The 22617-nt window shown below is 39.4% G+C and overlaps 1 protein-coding gene across 1 annotated transcript in view; it reads right to left on the bottom strand.

Annotated features, from left to right (window-relative positions):
• Window positions 1-22617, bottom strand: part of ANKDD1B (ankyrin repeat and death domain containing 1B) — a 62499-nt gene that overhangs the window by 18798 nt on the left and 21084 nt on the right. Inside the window, exons 6-11 of the mRNA XM_056540331.1 lie at window positions 19609-19707; window positions 17716-17814; window positions 16627-16725; window positions 15370-15468; window positions 13385-13483; window positions 7553-7651 (exon numbers count right to left, since the gene is read on the bottom strand). Coding sequence (XP_056396306.1) covers window positions 7553-7651; window positions 13385-13483; window positions 15370-15468; window positions 16627-16725; window positions 17716-17814; window positions 19609-19707 — 594 coding nt within the window. The remainder of the gene's footprint in view (window positions 1-7552; window positions 7652-13384; window positions 13484-15369; window positions 15469-16626; window positions 16726-17715; window positions 17815-19608; window positions 19708-22617) is intronic.

The raw sequence follows: 22617 nt of genomic DNA, 5'->3' as shown, positions 1-22617 counted from the left end.
AAATGGTCTTGTCTATATTAAAGGTGTTGTGCAATTAGAATGATAAAAAATAATATTAATGATTGCTCATATGCTCATGTCCAAAGTACAATAGATAATTTATTCATCAAAACAATAAAGCAGTAAATACAACACAATATTGCATTTACTGTTTTATCGTTCTAAATAATAAATTATCTATTGTACTTTGGACATGAGCATATGAGCAATCATTAATATTATTTTTTATCATTCTAATTGCACAACACCTTTAATATAGACAAGACCATTTTTTCTCATTTTCTCTCAATTCTCTATCAGCTCCACCTTCCTATACACACATTATATATATATATATATATATATATATATATATATATATATATATATATATATATATATATACACAATTCAGACTCCTTGAGAACTTGTCATTTACCATTTTTTCTGTTTGACCTCCCTTTTGGGTGTATTTGAGGATATCACCTTGACAAAGTTCTCAGACACATTGGTAGATTGAGTATCTCCATCTTTTGCTTTTCTATTTGTCAATAAAAACATTATACCCTCCTATTGTGGAATATAAATTATTAATTTGATATCTATGCATAAATATATAGAAGTACAGGCATCTTACAGCACAGTACGGCAGTATTTGGTGTTATTTGGCCACAATTTGGGTGGGCATGGTTTGGTAGTACTTAACCACTTAACCCCTTAAGGACTCAGCCCATTTTGGCCTTAAGGACTCAGACAATTTAATTTTTACGTTTTCATTTTTTCCTCCTCGCCTTCTAAAAATCATAACTCTTTTATATTTTCATCCACAGACTAGTATGAGGGCTTGTTTTTTGCGCGACCAGTTGTCCTTTGTAATGACATCACTCATTATATCATAAAATGTATGGCGCAACCAAAAAACACTATTTTTGTGGGGAAATTAAAACGAAAAACGCAATTTTGCTAATTTTGGAAGGTTTTGTTTTCACGCCGTACAATTTCTGGTAAAAATGACATGTGTTCTTTATTCTGAGGGTCAATACGATTAAAATGATACCCATTATTATATACTTTTATATTATTGTTGCGCTTAAAAAAAATCACAAACTTTTTAACCAAATTAGTACGTTTATAATTCCTTTATTTTGATAACTTTTTTATTTTTCCGTATAAGCGGCGGGATGGGGGCTCATTTTTTGCGCCATGATCTGTACTTTTTTTTGATACCACATTTGTATATAAAAAACTTTTAATACAATTTTTTATAATTTTTTTTTTAATAAAATGTATTAAAAAAGTAGGAATTTTGGACTTTTTTTATTTTTTTTCGTTCACGCCGTTCACCGTACGGGATCATTAACATTTTATTTTAATAGTTCGGACATTTACGCACGCGGCGATACCAAATATGTCTATAAAAAATGTTTTTTACGCTTTTTGGGGGTAAAATAGGAAAAAACGGACATTTTACTTTTTTATTGGGGGAGGGGATTTTTCACTTTTTTTTTACTTTTACTTTTACATTTTTTTACATTTTTTTTTACACTTGAATAGTCCCCATAGGGGACTATTCATAGCAATACCATGATTGCTAATACTGATCTGTTCTATGTATAGGACATAGAACAGATCAGTGTTTTCGGTCATCTCCTGCTCTGGTCTGCTCGATCACAGACCAGAGCAGGAGACGCCGGGAGCCGCACGGAGGAAGGAGAGGGGACCTCCGTGCGGCGTTATGAATGATCGGATCCCCGCAGCAGCGCTGCGGGCGATCCGATCGTTCATTTTAATCGCGAACTGCCGCAGATGCCGGGATCTGTATTGATCCCGGCACCTGAGGGGTTAATGGCGGACGCCCGCGAGATCGCGGGCGTCGGCCATTGCCGGCGGGTCCCTGGCTGCGATGAGCAGCCGGGATCAGCCGCGCATGACACGGGCATCGCTCCGATGCCCGCGGTTATGCTTAGGACGTAAATGTACGTCCTGGTGCGTTAAGTACCACCTCACCAGGACGTACATTTACGTCCTGCGTCCTTAAGGGGTTAAAGGGTACCTCTCATCAAAAAAACGTTTGATATATTATAGATTAATGTATGCAGAATAACTTTACAATTGCATGTTATTAAAAACTATGCTTCTTTCTATTTAATTTTCCACTTTGAAGAAATGACCACTAGGGGTCTCCCTACCAGTCCTGGCAGCAAGCATTTGAGACTCATGCTGGAGTCCTAAACACTACGAGCTGCCAGTCTGCTTTGTTCACAAAGGAGAACACTCAGAGCTGCCAGCCTGCTTTGTTCACAGCCTGTTTGAGTGTTTAGGACTCCAGCATGAGTCAGAAATGCTTGCTGACAGGACTGATCGGGAAAAATACAATAGAAAGAAGCATATTTTTCATTAACATGCTATTGGAAAGTTATTCAACATTCATTAATCTAAAATATATCATAAGTTTATTTGATGAGAGGTACCCTTTAAGGACCAAGCCAATTTTGTTTTTGTGTTCTTGTTTTTCTTCCTTGTCTTCTAAAATCCATAACTCTTTTATATTTTCATCAACAGATCCATATGAGGGCTTGATTTTTTTGTGAACAATTGTACTTTGTAATGACACCTCTCATTTTACCATAAAATGTACAGTGGATCCAAAAATACTTTTTTATTTGGAAATGTAAATGAAAACCACAATTTTGCTAATTTTGGAGGGTTTAGTTTTCACATTGTACATGTTACAGTAAAAATGAATTTTTTTCTTTATGCTGTGGGTCAATACAATTAACCCCTTAATGCAAATGGACGTACATTCACATCCATTTGCGGCTCCCGAGGTATAACACACGCTCAGAAGGAGAGCGCGCATCATACCCAATGGGTCCCGGTTGCTATAAGCAACCGGGACCCACGGCTTATGCCGGACATCGCTGATGCCCAGCATTAACCCTTGATTGCCGCGTCTAAAACGAAAGTAAATAATGCCAGTTAGCTCAGCGGTGCCGTTCGGGACAGCCGCAGTGAAATCGCAGCGTCCCAAACAGCTTGCAGGACGCGAGGAGGATCCCTACCTGTCTCCTGCACGTCCGATCGCCGAATGACTGCTCTGTGCCTGAGATCCCCCTTTTCCCATTTAAAAAAAAAAATAAACGTGTAAATAAAAATAAACATATTTGGTATCACCACATGCGTAAATGTCTGAACTATAAAAACATATCATTAATTAAACTGCACGGTCAATGGCGTACACGTAAAAAAATTCTAAAATCCAAAATAGCATATTTTTGGTCACTTTTTATACCATAAAAAAATTAATAAAAAGTGATCAAAAAGTCAGATCAAAACAAAAATGGTACCAATAAAAACTTTAAATCACGGCACAAAAAATGAGCCCTCATACCACCCTGTATATGGAAAAAGAAAAAATTTACAGGGGTCACAAGAGAAAATTTTTTAACGTATTAATTTTGGTGCGTGTAGTTATCATTTTTGTATAGTAGTAAAATAAAATCAAACCTGTATAAATTGGGTATCATTGCAACCGTATAGACCTACAGAATAACTATTAGGTGCAATTTTTACCGAAAACTGCACTACGTAGAAATGGAAGTGGCTAAAAATTACAAAATGTCTTTTTTTTTTTTTTCTTTTAAATTTTGTCCCAAAAATATTTTTTTTCTGTTTTTGCAGTAGATTTTGTGGTGAAACTATTAATGGTATTACAAAGTAAAATTGTTGGCACAAAGAATAAGCCCTCTATGGATTTTTAGGTGGAAAATGTAAAGTGTTATGATTTTTAGAAGGTGAGGAGGAAAAAACTAAAGTGCAAAAGTGAAAAATAGCCAAAGAGGGAAGGGGTTAAAATGATACCCATCTTTACATACATTTCTATTATTGTACTGCTTTTAAAAAATAATAAACTTTTTGTACAAAATCAGTATGTTTAAAATCGCCCTATTTGACCACCTATAACTTTTTCATTTTTCCGTATACGGGGCGGTATGAGGGCTCATTTATCGGGCCGTGATCTGTACTTTTTATCGATACCACATTTGCGTATATGAAACTTTTAAATCGATTTAAATTTTTTCATAAAATGTGACAAAAAAGCAGCAATTTTGGACTATTTAAAAAAATGTTAAGTTAATGCTGTTCACTGTACGGGATCATTCACCTTATATTTTGATAGTTCAGACATTTACACACACGTTGATACCAAATATGTTTATACATTTTTTACGCTTTTTGGGGGTAAAATGAGGAAAAAGGGACAACTTGAATTAAATTTTTTTTTTTTTTACACTTTTTATGTCCCCATAGGGGAATATCTATAGCAATGATTTGATTGCTAATATTGTTCAGTGCTATGCATATGGCATAGCACTGATCAGTGTTATCGGCAATCTTCTGCTCTGGTCTGCTTGATCTCAGACCAGAGCAGAAGACCCCTGGAGATGGCTGGAGGCAGGTGAGGGGACCTTAGTCCACCATTATGGATGATCAGATCTCTGCGGCATCCCCGTCGGCGATCCTATCATTTAAATATGCGCATTTCCGCAGATGCCGTGATCTGTATTGATCACAGTATCTGAGGGGTTAATGGCGGACATCAGCGCGATCGCTCATATCCGCCATTACCGGCGTGTCCCCGGCTGTGACCTGCAGTGCATGACGCGAACACCGCTCTGATGCTCGCGGTCATGTACAGGACGTAAATGTACGTCCTGGTGCGCGAAGTACCTCCGCACCAGGATGTACATTTACATCCGTGGTCGTTAAAGGGTTAAGCACAGTATGGGGGTATTTGGGTATGTTTTGGTTGCATTATTGTAGTGTTGTAAGGTATTATTTTGGAATAGAATATCATATTGCTTGGTTTAAAAAGTATATGAAGTTATTGGGTCAAGTCATGATGGATAGTAAGACTGGGTTCACATCTGTCCGGCATCTATGTTAACCCCTTAAGGACCCGGGGTTTTCCGTTTTTGCACTTTCGTTTTTTCATCCTTACCTTTAAAAAATCATAATTCTTTCAATTTTGCATCTTAAAATCCATGTATTGGCTTATTTTTTGCGCCACCAATTCTATTTTGCAATGACATCAGTCATTTTTTCCCAAAAATCTACAGCAAAATGGAAAAAAATCGTTGTGCGTCAACATTTCAGAAAAAAATCAATTTTGTACATTTTGGGGGCTTCCGTTTCCACACAGTAATCTTTTTCAGTAAAACTGACACCTTGTCTTTATTCTGTAGGTCCGTAAGATTAATATGATACACTACTTATGTTGGTTTGATTTTGTCGTACTTCTGAAGAAAAAATCATAACTACATGCAGGAAAATTTATACGTTTAAAATTGTCATCTTCTGACCCCTATTACTTTTTTTTATTTTTCAGCATATAGGGTGGTATGAGGGCTCATTTTTTGTGAAGTTTTTCTGAAGTTTTTAGCGGTACCATTTTTGTATTGATCGGACTTATTGGTCACTTTATATTAATTTTTTCATTATATAAAAAGTGACCAAAAATACGCAATTTTGGACTTTGGAATTTTTTTGCGCGTACTTCATTGACTGTGTGGTTTCATTAATTACGTATTTTTATAATTTGGACATTTCCGCAAGCGACAATACCACATATGTTTAGTATTATTTTTATTTACACCGTTTTTTTCTTTTTTTTATGGGAAAAGGGGGGTGATTCAAACTTTTATTAGGGAAGGGGTTAACTGATCTTTATTAACTTTTTTTTTTCACTTTTTTTTTTGCAATGTTATAGCCCCCATAGGGGGCTATAACACTGCACACACTGATCTTTTACATTGATCAATGGTTTCTCATAGGAAACCATTGATCAATTATTCTGCCACTTGACTGCTCATGCCTGGATCTCAGGCACTGAGCAGTCATTCGGCGATTGAACACCAGGTGAAAGGTAAGGACCCTCCTATGGAACATCAATAGATACTCTTTAGTGATGGTCTCAGAGTCGGATAGAAGTGTGGGAGGAAGTTTTCTGGAGGTTGCAGTGCAGGTAAGTAAAGTGTAATAACAGTGACATCCCCCTCATACTATCTGATTAATTACTGAAGATGATTTACTGACTGACCAACAGACAATGCTGTAGGGGGTTGGCAGACCATGTGCCCAGGCCCCATGTCACTTCATTAACCCCTTCCGCTCACTTTATCTTTTCTTTAAATCCTTGTCACAAGTATCTGTCAGCATCCAGCCAAGAACTGGATACTGACAAATAGTGCGGAAAGCATTGGGTGCCATTTAATTCAATTGCCTGAACAGAGTAATCTAGTGACTCCATTCTAGCTGTATAAGTAATTTTACCAGACCTAAATGACCAGCCTGCTGCTCTGTCCAGTTGAAAAAGTCATGGCCCAAAATGAGTAACTAGGTAACACTGTTTGGGCAATTGAATAAAATTGCACCCACTGCTCTTCACCACAGTATACATTGGCATCCCATTCTTACCTGTGATGGAGAATCAAAAAGCAATATGCCCCTAGCCTTATCCACCTTTATCATTCTTTTATTTCTTGCTCCTCATTCTTGTGTAATTATCTTCTCCCTTTCTTTCTTTCTTCCTTCCATCTTTTATCATCTATATATCTTCCACCTTCTTTATCTACCTTGCTATTTGCCAATCATTCCATTCCATCATAGGCATCGTCTTGTAAGTACAAAAGATGTAGCAGAAAGGCTAGTTCACTTTGCATCAAGCACCTTAGGGTACATTCACACCACACTATTGCTGTCCCTTTCACCCCTAAAAAAAACACACTGAAATTTTCATCCCCCCCCCCCCCTTTAAGAGACTTAATTTTTTAATTTTTTTGTACGACCAATTGTAGTTTGTAATGACACCTTACATTTAACCATAAAATGTACAGAACACCAAAAATCTGATTAAACTGATACCCATGTTTGTTTTTTGCACGACCAATTGTAGTTTGTAATAACACCTTTCATTTAACCATAAAATGTACAGAACACCAAAAATCTGATTAAACTGATACCCATGTTTGTATAATTAGGGAGGGGCAGGAACTTCAGCTGTATGGGGCCCCAAAAATTCTAATGGCGGCCCTGCTCATACCCCCGGTCATCCTGTTCACCCACACTAAACCCAATATACCGGGTTATAGTGCAGGTGAACAGGAGACCGATGCAGGGTCTCTGACTAATATACATACCTATAGTTCGGCTTCTATTTGCGCTGAATTGCATGCTGGAGGCAGGCCCGCCGGCTGGATTTGAATATTCATGGTCACTGGTCACTTGCACTTGTGCATACTGAGCGCTCATGTGACCAGCGACCAAGAATATTTAAATCCAGCCGGCGGGCCTGCCTCCAGCATGCAATTCAGTGCAGATAGAACCGATCGTCAGAGGGACCGGCACCGGACTGCAGGTATGTATATTAGTCAGTGACCCCGCATCGGTCTCCTGTTTACCTGCATTATAAACCCGGTGTATTGGGTTTAATGTGGGTGAACAGGATGACAGTTTTCCTTTAATCTGACAGGTAACAATGTAAAAAATTCTGTATTTTAAATAACTAGCATACCTTATCTTCAATCCTAAGATCACAACCAGCTATAAGAAGCTTTTCCACCAAATCAGTGTTCTTGAGCTCAGAAGCTATATGCAAAGGAGTCTGTAGCCTCTGTAGTTAACGAAAGACAAAACAATGTTATATACAGGTTACCTTCACTAAACTACACAATTCTTACTTAATATTGCATCCACATATGTGCCATGGCCAAAATATGCCAATAATCACTGAAAGGATAAACCCTACCAATATAATAACTTGACTAGAAGATTCTAAACTCAAATCTTGTAAGAATAATAATTGAAATCTATTTACACAGCTCCTGAGAAGACTTCTGTGTTTCCATGGTTACAGACTACAAACAAACCTTGTGTGTAGTCTGATCTTCCTTCATCAGCCCCATCATATTTCTAATGTTTAGACAGTAGATTAGGGGGCATCACATGACTGCAAGATCAAATCAACAGTTTATTACAGATTTGTAAGTCTGGAGACATGTGAGGGAAGTCAGCTTGTTATATGTTTTTATATACGTTTTCATATACTCCTTTTATATTTTATACTCCATCTTGTATATCATCAGCCATGTTGTCTATGATCTGCCATCTTGCCTGTATTCTTTCATTCATGAACTTCATTAGCAATATTCAAGGTTACAAGTGCTGAGCTTACATGAAAGCTTCAAGGCCATTTAGTTTGCAGCCTTATTTTCTGCTCATGAGATTAAACATATGTAGCTACGTATAATTTGGCAGTGTGCCATCCTCTCTCTCTCTCTTGTGTGCTATAAAAATCTAGGTCTTGGTCTCAGAAGAGTCTGTATACAGCTGGAGTCTGCGTCATTCATTCTTCCACCAGGCCTGGTCATTTATAACTATTGATTAGGAATCAAACAACATATTGATTTAAGACATAAGTCTTAATAAAGGCTGCATACAGGTTTTATTTAATTAAGACTATTTGCAGTCTTGCTTAAAGGGGTACTCCACCCCTAGACATCTTAAGATGTCTGATCGCTGGTAACCCCCCGCGATCTCTCCTGCAGCACCCCATCATCTGCCATTCTTCCACCACGCCTGGTCATTTATAACTATTGATTCGGTATTGAACAACATATTGAAGGAATCCATGGAATTCCCTATCAATTTGGCGTTTCCTGGGTAGGCTTGAAGATGACTGAAAAAGCCACATTACCGAACCTTCGGACTTCGAGGAGGAGCAGTTACACCTGGAACTACAGATTAATAAAACAGCGCTGTAGGGTAAGACTTTATCTTGCCACCTCTATCTGTGCTTCCCGGGCTGATCCTGCTCCTTTGTCCGAGGGGGTAGGTATGCATGCTTTCAGTATAATCTTTTTCCTTTGAGTCAAAGGAATCCTTTATAGATGATATGTTGTTTGAGTAATGGTTGGTCTCTGTTTGTCCATATTTGTGTGTTTTGTCTTGTGGGGTTTGTATAAGATAGGGCAGCGAGTCAGACAGGGAGCCTGTTAAGTAATTAAGAGATAAATATGCCTGATGGTCCCCCTTATCCGATCTCTAGTAATTAAAAGTGAAATATCTCTGGGAAAAGGGATGCCTTTTAAATACAGAGGGAAATATCCCGGTATGCCCTTATAAAATAAGGCAGGAATTAGAGATGGAGGAAAGAGGGGGGAGTGCCCTAAAACATACCAAACCAAACAAATGGAAAGTAGTGCTATAGTAGGAATAAAGGAATGTCAGGAATCAAAAAGGAAGTCAGGATGTGACAGTGATGGAATACTGAGTAATCGGCATTTGGAAGACAGAGAATTATGGGAAATGTTGGCAAGTTAGGTTGAATAAAAATAGGAAGTTATAGACAGAAGCTTTCTGTAAAGTCCATGTGCATGTATGTTATTGTGAAGTCTGTAATATTGTCTACTATATATACAGCACGTATATCTAACATGCTACATTTTTAAGTGAATCTTATATTTCAATGGTAATGGAAGATGTAAAATCGAACTTCTTTTTCCTACCTTATGCGAGGAATGATACATGTTTAATGTCTCAAAATGACGTCCAGGGATTTTCCAACGCCCTAACATTCCAAGAGGAGGGCTTGTTTTAAATGCAATTAATGTGTAATTAACATAGTAGGTGAATTTGTGAATGGTTTTAGTAAGTGCTAAAGACATAATTTCATGGGATAAATCAAGTGTTTCATATTTGCAGTAAATATATTTAGTAAATGTAGAAGTTGCCGGATTAGTGGAAATTCTGGAGTATGCAATGTTTTCAATGTTTTAGTTGAATTAGGAATGGCAGAATATAATCTAATTGATAAGCTTCTGTGTCCCTGAGTATGTTCGCTTACGTATTTGTGTCACTACTGTTTTTGTTTGGTTGTAATTCTGGATCTCCAGAGATAAAATTCAGTGATTATGTTTAAACAGTAGGATTTTAGCTGTTGTTGGTGTCTTATCTTGTGTCTTAATATATCTATTTATTTTGTAGTGTTCTCTATCTGTATTTCATTGTATGTCACTGATCATTCTTTGGCATGTTATTGTTTTTAACCCTTGTCTCTACTTGATTTTGACATTTTCCTAATATGTACTGGTCTGCTGTTCTGTTTAGATTTATACTTCTGCATTGTAGATCAGGAATGGATCGGTGCTTAGTTGTTATTTACTATTAGGGTGCTGGACACGGCACATCTGTAGTGATTCAGGTACATGGTCGGGGCTGCATTTCCTCCCGTCTTTCTCTCAGAGGTTATGTATGAGATGCTTGATGCTGAAGGGGGGGGGGGGGGTCTGAAGTTTATCTGTCCCCTGTTTTTCTCAGAGTTCTGTGTTAGAGCGGTACTCATAGTTTGTTTTATTTAGTTTTTCTTGTGTTCTTTTAATATGTAGTTTATCTCTTATGATAAAATATTAAGTCACCTTTTTATTTTGCTTTGAATAATTATAAGGCCTCGTAGAACAGTAGAGGTGTCCTGTCTGTCTGGGGTGCAGCATTGAGACATTGTTGTCTTATTGGGTTAAAATTCTGTTCTCGAGAAAGAATTATATAATTTCAGAATTGCATTTTGGTTTGTGGGAGGGGGAGTCACCCTTTTGATTCCATTCACTGACTTGTAGCAGCTTGGTGGTTAACCCTCTCCTTTATCTGGGCTTCTCTTCAATCCAGTACACCCCTCCCTGTTCTACACAGGATAACAGACAATAACCTTGAATCAAAATACATTGCTCTCTGGTGGAGAATGTCTGGATTCAGAGTAGGAAGGGAAATAATGGGAGAGAGGAGCTAATGCAACAGCAGGGTTCTCACATGATTCCTAATGGGGTATGCAGTTAAGTTACTCTACATTACACCAAGTAGTCAAAGCTGAACAACTCTACCTTATTGCCCAGGGCAAAAAGGTAATGAGTTGGCTGCACTAACTGAGGCCTACAGACTTGGCTGGGGATAAAACCGCTAAAAGACTTATCTGGAAAGCTTTTCTCACCTCTTCAAGTAAACAATTAAAAAAAAACTGCCAGAGCAGGTGGCAATTGTCAAAATTAGGGCCCATACCAAGGCTGGTACTCTAGAAGTCAAAGGTAATGAGTTGGCTGACACCACTGCCATGAAAAGGGAAGGACAAGCCAGTCCTAGTGATATCTGCCAAAGACATGGAGGTAAGCATGTTAACAACTCTTTCACAACAGGCAGATGTTGCTGTAAAGGAGTCTTGGAAGAAATTAAGGGGGTGAGGAGGAAAGATGACATATGAGGGACTTCTGCAAAACTCTGCCTGCCTAGAGCTCTGTTCCCAATGATGGCCCAAGTAATACATGGTAAAACACATTTGTCCAAAGGGGCCATGCGGTAAGTCATAGACAAATCTTGGATAGCCCCGGTATCTCCACCACCGTAGAAGCTTTTCTTCAAGCCTGGATGACCTGTGCTCTACACAATCCAGGAAGGACTGTACCAGTCCCCCCGAAAGTATATCCAAAGCCACTCTGTCCACTTTAGAGAGTCCAGGTAGATTAGATAAGCTTGACCCCTTTTTCAGGCTATGTGTATATCTTGTGTTGTGTTGATCTCTTTCAGGGTGACCTGAGGTCTATCTGTGGGGAGGATATTACAGCTACAGCACTAGTATGGGAATCTGACCACTTATGTGCAGGCCTTGTTAAGCATCTGAAACTAACACATGGGCAAGTGTTTTCTTCCATTCCAGATCCAGACAGTCTTGAAGGAACTCATAGTCCCCAGCCTGGTGATTGGGTGATGATAAAGAGATACATCCGAAAATCTTTGGACCAATGATTTGATGGCCCATACCAGGTGTTACTGACTAACAGCACTTCTGTAAAACTATATGGAAAGGGTAGTTGGATCCATGCCTCACACTGCAAGAAAGTGCTGGCTCCGGTGGAAGAATGAGGATCTGCATTTATATCCTTTTCATGTTATATCTAATAGTCACAGGAACATACAAAAACCTACACCAAGAAAGGGAAATTGACAATAAGTTCCTCAAACACCATACACTGCTAGGTCAAGAGCTCGCCTGTATCAGCTTACAGCATGCCGTATCTAGCAATTCCAGTACACATAGAAAAAATATTAAGCTGGACAACTTGTTCTGAGCTGTCTTCATGTTTTCTAAATTTTGAATGGGGGATTGTGAGGGAAGTTCAGCCTTTTATATTTTATACTCCATCTTGTATATCATCAGCCATGTTGTCTATGATCCGCCATCTTGTCTGTATTCTTTTATTCATGAACCTTATTAGCAATATTCAAGGTTACAAGTGCTGAGCTTAGAAGAAAGCTTCAAGGCCATTTAGTTTGAAGCTTTATTTCCTGCTAATGAGATTAGACATATGTTTGTAGCTATGTATAATTTGACAATGTGCCATCCTCTCTCTCTCTTGTGTGCTATAGGAATTTTGGTCTCTGTAAGTAAACTCAGAAACATATGTATACAGCTGGAGTCTGTGTCATTCATTCTTCCACCAGGTCTGGTCATTTATAACTATTGATTCTGAATCAAACAACATATTGAAGGAATCCATTGAATTCCCTATCAAGACATAAGTCTTAATAAAGGCTGCATACATGTTTTATTTAATTAAGACTATTTGCAGTTTTGCTTAAAGGGATACTCCACCGTTAGACATCTTATCCCCTATCCAAAAGGATAGGGGATAAGATGTCTGATTGCAGGGGTCCTGCCGCTGGTAACCCCCGCGATCTCTCCTGCAGCACCCCATCATCTGCTGCACAGAGCGAACTTTGCTCCGTGCCTGATGACGGGCGATACAGGGGCCGGAGTATTGTGACATTGTGGCCCCGCCCCATAGTGACTTCATGCCTGCCCCCTCAATGCAAGTCTATGGGAGGGGGCATGGTGGCCATCACGCCCACTCCCATAGACTTGTGTTGAGGGGGCGGGCCATGACATCACGAGGGAACAGGGCTGTAACGTCATGATACTCTGGCCCCTGTATTGCCCGTCACAGGGGGTGCTGCAGGAGAGATCGCAGGGGTTTCCAGCAGTGGGACCCCCACAATCAGACATCTTATCCTCTATCCTTTGGATAGGAGATAAGAAGTCTAGTGGCGGAGTACCCCTTTAATTTTTCCTTTTAGATGTACCGGACCAATAAAAAATTAGCTGTCAAAGTGTATACACATTATACCACTATTAATTTAGGCTTACTTCAAATTGACAATCTGTACAGAATGATAATAATTATTTTTTATTTATTTGCAGTAATATAGAAAATGAAAGCAATTTGTTGAGGATCTAAACATAAATAACTGGTTTCCTTGTCAAGAGTCATTAGCTCTTTTATCTGGATTAGGCTCTACTTACCACATTAGGGGCATCAATTTCATAACCAGCCTCCATGAGAACATCCACTATGTCCATATGATTATGGAGAATGGCTACATGGATGGGAGTATTCTTATCCTGATAGAAGATAAAACATAAATACACAGATCCTTTACAAATCTCAGTTTACTATTTTACAAATTGCAGTATAATTGGTTTATATTCAAATAAAATCATATTTATTTTTATAATGTGCATTGGCTGTAAACAGTAGATGTATATACAGTGTATTCAGAAAGTCTTCAGGCCCTTTCACCCTTACTACTTCTCTACTTGACGCGACTGCAGAAATTTGGGGGGATCGTGTCAAGTGGGCTTAACTTATGCACCAATAGAAATCATTTAGTAGTAAGATATCACTAATCTTTTAAAATAGTGTGGTTGGAACAAAATGAGCTTATCACACTGCCTTTGTTGCTTGACATTTTGACATTTAGGGGGAGATTTCTCATTGCTTTTAGAGCATTTTTTTGTCTATGCTTTAGCACAGTTCAGGCGCAAGCAGCATATTTAGTGACTTTTATGCTTCTTTTGATATATACAGTTTCACTCTTTTTGCCTATCCGTAGAACTTTTTATTTTTGAGCAAGCAATAGTCATGTATTTATCATTTGCGACTTTTGTCAAAAGTCACTATTTTGTGCGCAAAGGTACTTTTTTAGGCGCAAAGCTACACCACCTACCAGTAGGCGTGATAATCACATCTACTTTTCGCAATTCAACCTTTAACCTCTTGTGGACAACAGCGACCCACTCCCCTTCTATGACACGCACTCAGGAGCTGAGCGCAGGTCATAGCTGGGGGGTCCTGGTGGCTATCTGCCACCAGGACCCATCTCTAATGCCAGACATCACCGATCACGGTGATGCCCCGCTTTAACCCCTTAGACACCACAATGGTCTAAGCGTCTAAAATGCAAGTAAAAATGTCCCGGCAGCTCTGTGAAAGTAAGTAAAAACACCTAACCTGCCAATTTCAGGACCAGGGAACGTATCTACTTCCCTACCTCACAAGCATCTAGAAAATTGTATGTGGTAGAACTTTTCCCACCACAGCAGAACTTCGCAAAATTCATCATCCTGCTGCACCTTCTTGATAAATAAGATGCACGCTAGTGAAACCCACCACCCATAGAAACGTGGGAAAGTAGCTCTACTGTAGACATTCTTTGATAAATCTGGGCCTTAGTGTTCCAATAACCCCTTTTCTCTGTTGCTGTATACAAGTTTCCTATTAATCCTTCAGCCTGCTTTTAAATAGGTGTTTTTTTAGCCATATACGCCCCCGACTGTATAATCCTGCCCATCATCTGCGACAGATAAAAAAAGAAATAAAGTTCAAACCCATCTCACTGACTCCCTATATTGTCAAACAAACTATAAACCATCATAGCTCTGAAACAGGAGGGTATATTAACAAAGCTATTTGGGGTGTTGGCCATACCTCTTAAAAGTTTATCTGGTTAGTAGTGATGGCCAATCCTAATTTTAAGCTGTCAATATCATATCAGTGAGTACTGACTCTTGGCAGTCTGGTGTGTCTCTTTATTGTTTATACTGCTTTGGCCATCGCATTCATAGTGACTGTGTGTGTGTGTGTGTTTAGACTAAATATTAATTCAGCAATGTCTCTATAAATTCCAGAGTGTTGTAAAAAGTGCATCTAAATAGAGATATGCTCACCATAAAACACAAAATAAACAAAAAAAGGGTACCCCATTCCAAAGCTTTGCCCAAAGACAAACTAGCCGGGTAGCACAGTGGATCTCTGCAAATATTTCCCCATTACAGTATAGATCCTACAGTTAACTCTTTTTGCAATACGCATGGAACTCCTTGCACCCACTTTTATAAAGTGTACTGTACTCTTGTTGATATATTTTGGCTCCATAGATTTGACATTACATTATATGTTTTTCTACAATTATAATATACAGTAAATAAAAATATCAATATTTACTTACATTAGAGAATGGCGTCATATCAAAGTTGTTTTTAAGGAGAAAGTTGACCAGGGATAGGTAACCTTTCTCTGCTGCTATATGTAAGGCACTGTATCCTTCCTGAAGATGGAATGATAATTACTCATTTTTATTGTTCAAGAACTATTAAATTACACATTGAGGTACTTTATCAATTGAGGTACCAAAGAAACTGAATAAATGACATTTACTTGATATTTCCTCTATGGAAAATACAATATAAAATGATTACTGAAGATCCAAAAATTTAAATTCAGGTTCATGGGTTGTCTTTTGAAGACAGTCTTTATTCATATGTCCTATTAGGACATATGATGCCATAGAGGGTGATCTACACTGGGAACCCCTCTCTATATGAGCCAGGATGAAGAGCCGTAACCGCAGTCCTATACCTGCCTAAAACCTCAGCTGAAAGACTACAATTCTAAATGTGGTGTTTTTATTGGATACATATATATATATATATATATATATATATATATATATATTCATATTCTAAAAGCCAGAAAAAATGCATTTGTCTACAAATTAATTTCAGGTTCGGCATGTTTCCTGCCAATACAAGGGACATGTGTTTCTGACTGCAACTGTCCCCCGCAGCATCATCTGTTTGCCAGAAGCTGCTGCATGTACCTGATCACCAGATTGGATTCATATGAAAAATTTATAAAAATATTTTAATTGGGAAAAAAAAGCCAATGTAAAATGTTTTTTAACCAAATGTGTTTTACTTTACAAATTACTGTACTGTTTTCAAGATGTTGTCTGGCTATACAATTTTTATATAAAACACACTAAGACTATATGGTGAACAAAATATGTATATTAATAGTAAAATGAATACAATAGGACAATACCAGTATGGGTAAATAGAAACCAATACTATGGAAATTTGGTGAAAATTATTTAGCACAAAATATTAGGAAGAGACAACAGCTCAAAAGTTAGTCATTGGGTTTCAGAGTTGGACCTAGACCCTCTAGAGCAAAGATCTGTAACTCTCCAGATGTTGCAAAACCACAACTATTAGAAAGGGTATTGAGTCCATTGCCTTTAAAATGTCCATTAAAGTCATTGACATCTATGTACAGTACCACTGTTTTATTTGACCAATAAATCACATACACAACGATATATCAGATCCACCCTAGAATCAGACACATGGCAGCTGTGATCCTCCTTTAATGTTTTTACAATCCTAAGAGCTATAAAGAGGTGAAAGGAAAGCGATATACATACCAGGTTTATAGTGTTGATGTCACTTCCATCTTGCAGTAATAGATCAGCACAGGCCTCATGTCCTCCTTCAACCGCCAAATAAAAGGGTGTGGCCCCTGCCTAGTCAACAATAAAGATACTTTTAATAACTTCTATACATATACTATGATCCCTCTATGTTTTATCTTCAGGGAGGTAATCTTTTCTGAATCGATCCTTTTCTTTTTGGATTTCAGCATTGGAACTGGGTGCTAGCAGGACTGGTACCTGCCCATGAAAGGGATGATTTTCAGCAGTGGAAGTGTATTGAAAACATGGGCACATTATTGAAGGGGTACTCCGCCCCAAGACATCTTATTCCCTATCCAAAGGATAGGAGATAAGATGTCAGATCGCCGTAGTCCCGCTGCTGGGGAGCCCCGGGATTGCCGCTACGGCACCGCGCTATCATTGCTGCACAGAGCGAGTTCGCTCTGTGCGTAATGACGGGTGATACAGGGGACAGAGCAGCGTGACGTCATGGCTCCGCCCCTTGTGACATCACGGCCCGTCCCCTTAATGCAAGTCTATGGCAGGGGGCGTGACGAGCGCCACGCCCCCTCCCATAGACTTGTATTGAGGGGGGCGGACCGTGACATCACGAGGGACGGAGCCGTGATGTAACGATGCTCCGGGCCCTGTATTGCCCGTCATTACGTGCAGCGTGAACTCGCTCTGTGCAGCAATGATAGCGCAGTGCCGCAGCGGCGATCCCGGGGCTCCCCAGCAACCGCAGCGATTTGACATCTTATCCCCTAGCCTTTGGATAGGGGATAAGATCTCTAGGGGCGGAGTACCCCTTTAATGTTTTCCAAAATCCACAGATTCTCGGAAACCTCTTTAAAAAGAAATGTTGGGAAATATGCATTGTTAGTTGTACTATGGGATGACATCTGAGAGATGTGGATCCTTCTGCAGTGAACTGGTAACTAGACTTCAGAGATTACTCTAAATAAGGATCATGATTCCTGTGGTTCTACAATGCAATTGTAGGCAGCCTGATATTAGCTAAGGTCATCCTCTAAATACAATACCCAGCCTGTTTGAAGGTGTTCTCTTTTTCATAAATACCTTATTTGGTCTGTCCTTGTCTTTGAAACGCTCCAACAGAGCCCTCACCACTACAGTATGACCATTAGCAGCAGCCAGATGAAGAGCTGTGTTACCACCCTGCGACAGATACAACAAAGAAAACACGAAGAGCATGGGTCAATGAAGTGATCTACTTATCAGCTAAGATTTTGCTGGTAGTAGTTTACTACACATAACATCCAACCCAGTTCTGACAACTTATCTATAGAATATGTAACTTTTCTTTCCCATGAGAAGTGAAAAGTTTCACAGACCGATCCAGTACATGCTAACTGTACCCGCAGCAGGCACAATGGGTAACAAAGAATGACTCCAAATTAATGTTGAATTCTCAGATCTCAGCAGAAGTTTGTAAAACGTTTGCAGTTGTTTATGGTTAAATTATTGATACTGACTATAAAAAACAAGTGCTATTCTCAGCAAAGCGAAAGACCAGATTAAACATACAGGTTTGGGATGGTGTACAAAATAATGGCAAAAATCCAATAATCAAAACTTTACTGTATATAAGAATAAAATTACAGGAGTTCTCTCAATAAGCCTCATAGCCACATGGGTAACGTCTTGAACTGTATGGTGACCATCATTATCCTATTTACAGTGCAATAGTCACAAACCGAGCTGCTACAGGGCTATTGTTCTCCATTACACTGCACCATCTTCTGCAAGAAGAGACTTTCTCTTGTCCTGCACTCTCTTACCCGTTCCTTGCTTACTGCAGCCACCACTTGGTAACCATGGTGATTGCTGGTCCTAGTTCACCGCCAGGGTCCTCCCCTCAGCATGTTCACATGGGAGAAGGGAGACTCCCTCTCCTACTGTAGCCGGGGCCCCCCTTAAACAACATGCTTACACCACACAGGCTAATCCAAGTACTGCCCCCCCCATAGTTTAAAGGGGTTGTATATGATAGGAAAACCAATTTGTGATGTAGCCTCATGTATTTTAATGTCAGCCCATGGATTGGGCTTGAGCTGTTTCAAGAAGAAACCTGCCAAGTTTAAGGAATTAATGGAATTTTGGGATTTTATTTTTTTCAGAATATTTTGTTAGTCACAAATCCTCTTTTGTAAAATTTAGCCTTAAACTGCCCTCACCCCTCTGCCATCCAAACTGCCATTGTTAAGCTCTGTCTGTGTACAGCAGATGTGTATGGGCAGTAGCATGGTTGCACTTGCTGTTCCCGGTGTTATCTCTAAATCCATATACCTGGTGCTGTACCTGACACTAGAGACACAGAAGCTTTGGGTACAGTATTGGGTTAACCTATTTAGAGACAGAAAGCATCTGTACCAGCCTGCTTCTGGCTGTAGTCAGCCAATGGGCAGGAGCAAGGGATGAAACAGCTGTGCAATGCTCATTCGGCTGTTCCCTGTGCTACTTCTATCTATCTCAAAAAAAGTTTTACCCAATGATCTCTGTCTCTAGAATTGAGTATGGCATCAAGAATTGAGGTAAAGCTATTTAGAGATAGAGAAACTTAGTTTGATTATGGTGTGCTGCTAGTGGTGACCCATTTTCTACCAGGGGCACCCCTGTGATACCTTATGTTGTCAATACGCAATAATAGCATTTTGAGGAGATACAACAGCAGCATGGAAGTTTAAGCAATGACGTATCCAACCTTTTCGAGATGGGAATACCCTTATTAGAATTCTATTCGTAGGGATCTATAAGAGGTGAAAACACACGTAACAGTGGGAGGAAATTGTAACAAAACTACCTGAAAAACTGGTTTGATGACTTTCTGACTTCAAAGAATGTTTCAAACAATGTAAAACATCTCCAGTACTCATTGCCCTGTCATCATGACATATGTAATTCACTTTTTATGGCAACAAATAGGAATTGCCAAACAGAGCAATATCTAACCTTGTCTTCCTGAGCTGTGAATAATCCCATAGAAAGTAGATTATTGATCATGTTAATGTGTCCATTCTCAGCGGCCAGATGGAAAGGTTCTCTGCCTCTCTGGAAGAATAAAGAAACACTGCAGTAAAATAAAAATATTCATATACACTGTAAATACATATCCAAAGCTGCATTTTTAAACTTTAAAGGGATATTCCATCTGTCTACTTATCTCACTTCCCCCAATTCCCAATTATCAGGCAGTTCAGGCAAATATTTCTCTCTCAGAGAGGTTGCTAGGCCAAGAATTACTGCGCATGCCCAAGATTGTGAGTCTAATCCACCTAGATCAGTGGTCTTTTATTGTAGCCCTCCAGATGTTGCAAAACTTCACCTCCCATCATGCCCAGACAGCCGTTGGCTGTGCTGCAGTTTCCTACACATTAGATGGGTCAGAATGCTTACCTAGCACTGATATTCCTTTATTCTGGGGAATGTGGTAGTCCCGGCAGTCAGATAGGAACCAAATAGGAAGTAATGGCATATCCTAGTAGCATGATATCACTTTATATAATGGGAAAACCCCTTAAAGGCTGATATTTCTTATATGTACTGTATGTATTATAGCTACCTGGTGGTTTGAGACCTTCCTGGTTATTCCAAGCTTTCTTTTTCTAATTTCTAATTTTTCTCAGGCTGCTGATAAATAGAATAAAGGTAACTTCTGCACTCTACTGCTGCTACTGTTATCACAGGGTCAGCCCCAACTGCACAGCTCTTCCTTGTTGATAGTGTAGGTACAAGGACCTGTCCACTCAGCCAATCAGGAGCCAAAGCAGCGTCCTCTTTCAGTCAGTGATTGGTTAAGCAAGCAGGTCCTCGTGCTGTAATGCACAGTGGGAACGACACCTTGAGAAGGTCAGTGGCGGGGGGGGGGGGAGGGATTGGTAGCGGGGAAAGCAAGTATAGTCTTTTTTCTATTTATCATCATACTGAGCACAGTTACATAGAAAATAAATCTCCAAAATGCGCAGAGTATTATGCAATGTGGAAGCTGCAATTTGCAGCCATGGGACATACTCAAAAACGAATGGTGCAGCAGCCATGGTGGACCATCCATACTATGGGAATCACTTATCAAAAGGGGATTTTTTTTTTTTTGTCATTTTTGTGTCTGCGTTGTAAGTTTTTTTTCCTTTCTTATTTAGTGAGACATGTATCATATCGCATGCGGATTGTTAAGTTTGTCACAAATTATGCAGCACAACCTTTTAAAAAACTCAAACATATATTCTACCTCTTCCTGGAGTTCCGTTACATGAAAATTTCACAAGGTTTTAAAAAGCTGCAAATAATTAATGATTTGTAAACAGGCACACCACATACAGTAAACCCGCGGCCACTTCAGCTGACAACAAAAAAAAAAAAAATAGTGACACGGTGCGTCAGACGAAGAAAGGCACAAATATTTGATAAATGTGCAAGACTAAAAAGTCACAAAACAAAATAAATGATGCAACAAGTTTGATACCTGAGCCCCGAAATGACAGGTGCAACTCAGAATTTGGCTTATAAAAAGAGCAAGCTGTCGCAGAGGGTAGTATTTCTGAGACACACAATGGCACAGCAGGACAGACAATAGCTGACAGTCACTTTGACACAACTTGGTTTAGGTGGAACCTTTGACATCCCCATGCTAAGTAATAAAAGTAACGCTTAGGGAAAGTTTTGTATAATAAAATAAATAAGAGCCATTCCTTGGTTGGCACAGAGATCTTCCTCATTCAGTGATCTTTGGTAGCAGGAATTCAGCAGAATGTAGCATTTAACATTTTGTTTTATTTAAGGATTTGAAACTTGTAATTAAAAAGCAGAACGAGATAAGCAAAGTAAATGATTTACCAGGTTACACAACTTTATATCCAGATTTAAAGTATAGGTTCACACAAGGTGCATTTAAGAATCTACAGCCAGTCCTAAATCTTTTGCAGATTCTTATTACTGTTTTGAAGGGAGTTTTGAAAACCCCATTACCTTGCACTGCACTGTAGCTCACTGCAGATTTTACATGATAAGTATCGATGGTGGCCAATCCTTACCACGCCCATACACCTTCAATAGATGTTCGCTGACAGCTATCTCTCTCGATCACCCTACACACATGAACATTCCAGATAGGGAATGAAGAAAGGAGGGGAAAGTCACTGCCAGACAGCTCTGCTGGCGGCTTACCTCTCAGAGAATAAAAGGGCCTGCCAGTTGAAATCTGCCTGATCCTCTTTTCCCCCTAATTAGGGTATGTTCACACTACGGAATTCGGGCGGAATTCCGCGGTGTGAACTTAACAATAGTGTGAATGGGTCTCCGCGAAACCCGTTCACACTGCGGAATTTCGGCAGCGGACAATTCCGCCGCTTAATATTGTTCCGCGCAAAGAAAGAACTTGTTCATTCTTTGCGCGGAAGTCTGCGAGTACTGCATAGCCGTCAATGGTGGCGCAGTGCCGCACGGTCCTGCCACCGCCATCGGCTGCCAGGCTGAATCTTCGCTCGCGGAATTCTGCGACTGGAGATTCCGTTCACACTCCGAAGTGTGAACATACCCTTAGTCAGAGAAACATTCGGAGGACCTATACACTTTAGAAAGATGTCCAAATCTGCCAAAAACTTTAGTCCAATGTTTGAATAAAGTGACACCTTTAGGATAGATCATATGAAGGATTTTAGCCCTTTATTCACCAGAACCAGTGGCCTCTTCATTGTTTTTCATTGTGCCTGATACTTAAGCTCAGTCCCCTTCATTTGTCCTTCTGATGACTGGCAGGGTCTTGGGTGTCAGACCCCCATTCTCAAACAATCATAGCATATCCGTGGATGGCCAACCCTACGGTTTTAGTACTGGAAAATCCCTTTAAATGTCCAGGTAATTTATTTTTTATTTTTGTTACATATGGCTGTTTTCAATGATACTGTATCTATGTAAATCTGAACTGCTATAAGTCACTTCATTTTGCCTCAAGATTTACTATAA

This window comes from Hyla sarda, chromosome 1, assembly GCF_029499605.1.
Source record: "Hyla sarda isolate aHylSar1 chromosome 1, aHylSar1.hap1, whole genome shotgun sequence".
Taxonomy (NCBI): Eukaryota; Metazoa; Chordata; class Amphibia; order Anura; family Hylidae; genus Hyla; species Hyla sarda.
This window is presented reverse-complemented; position numbering and strand designations above follow the sequence as displayed.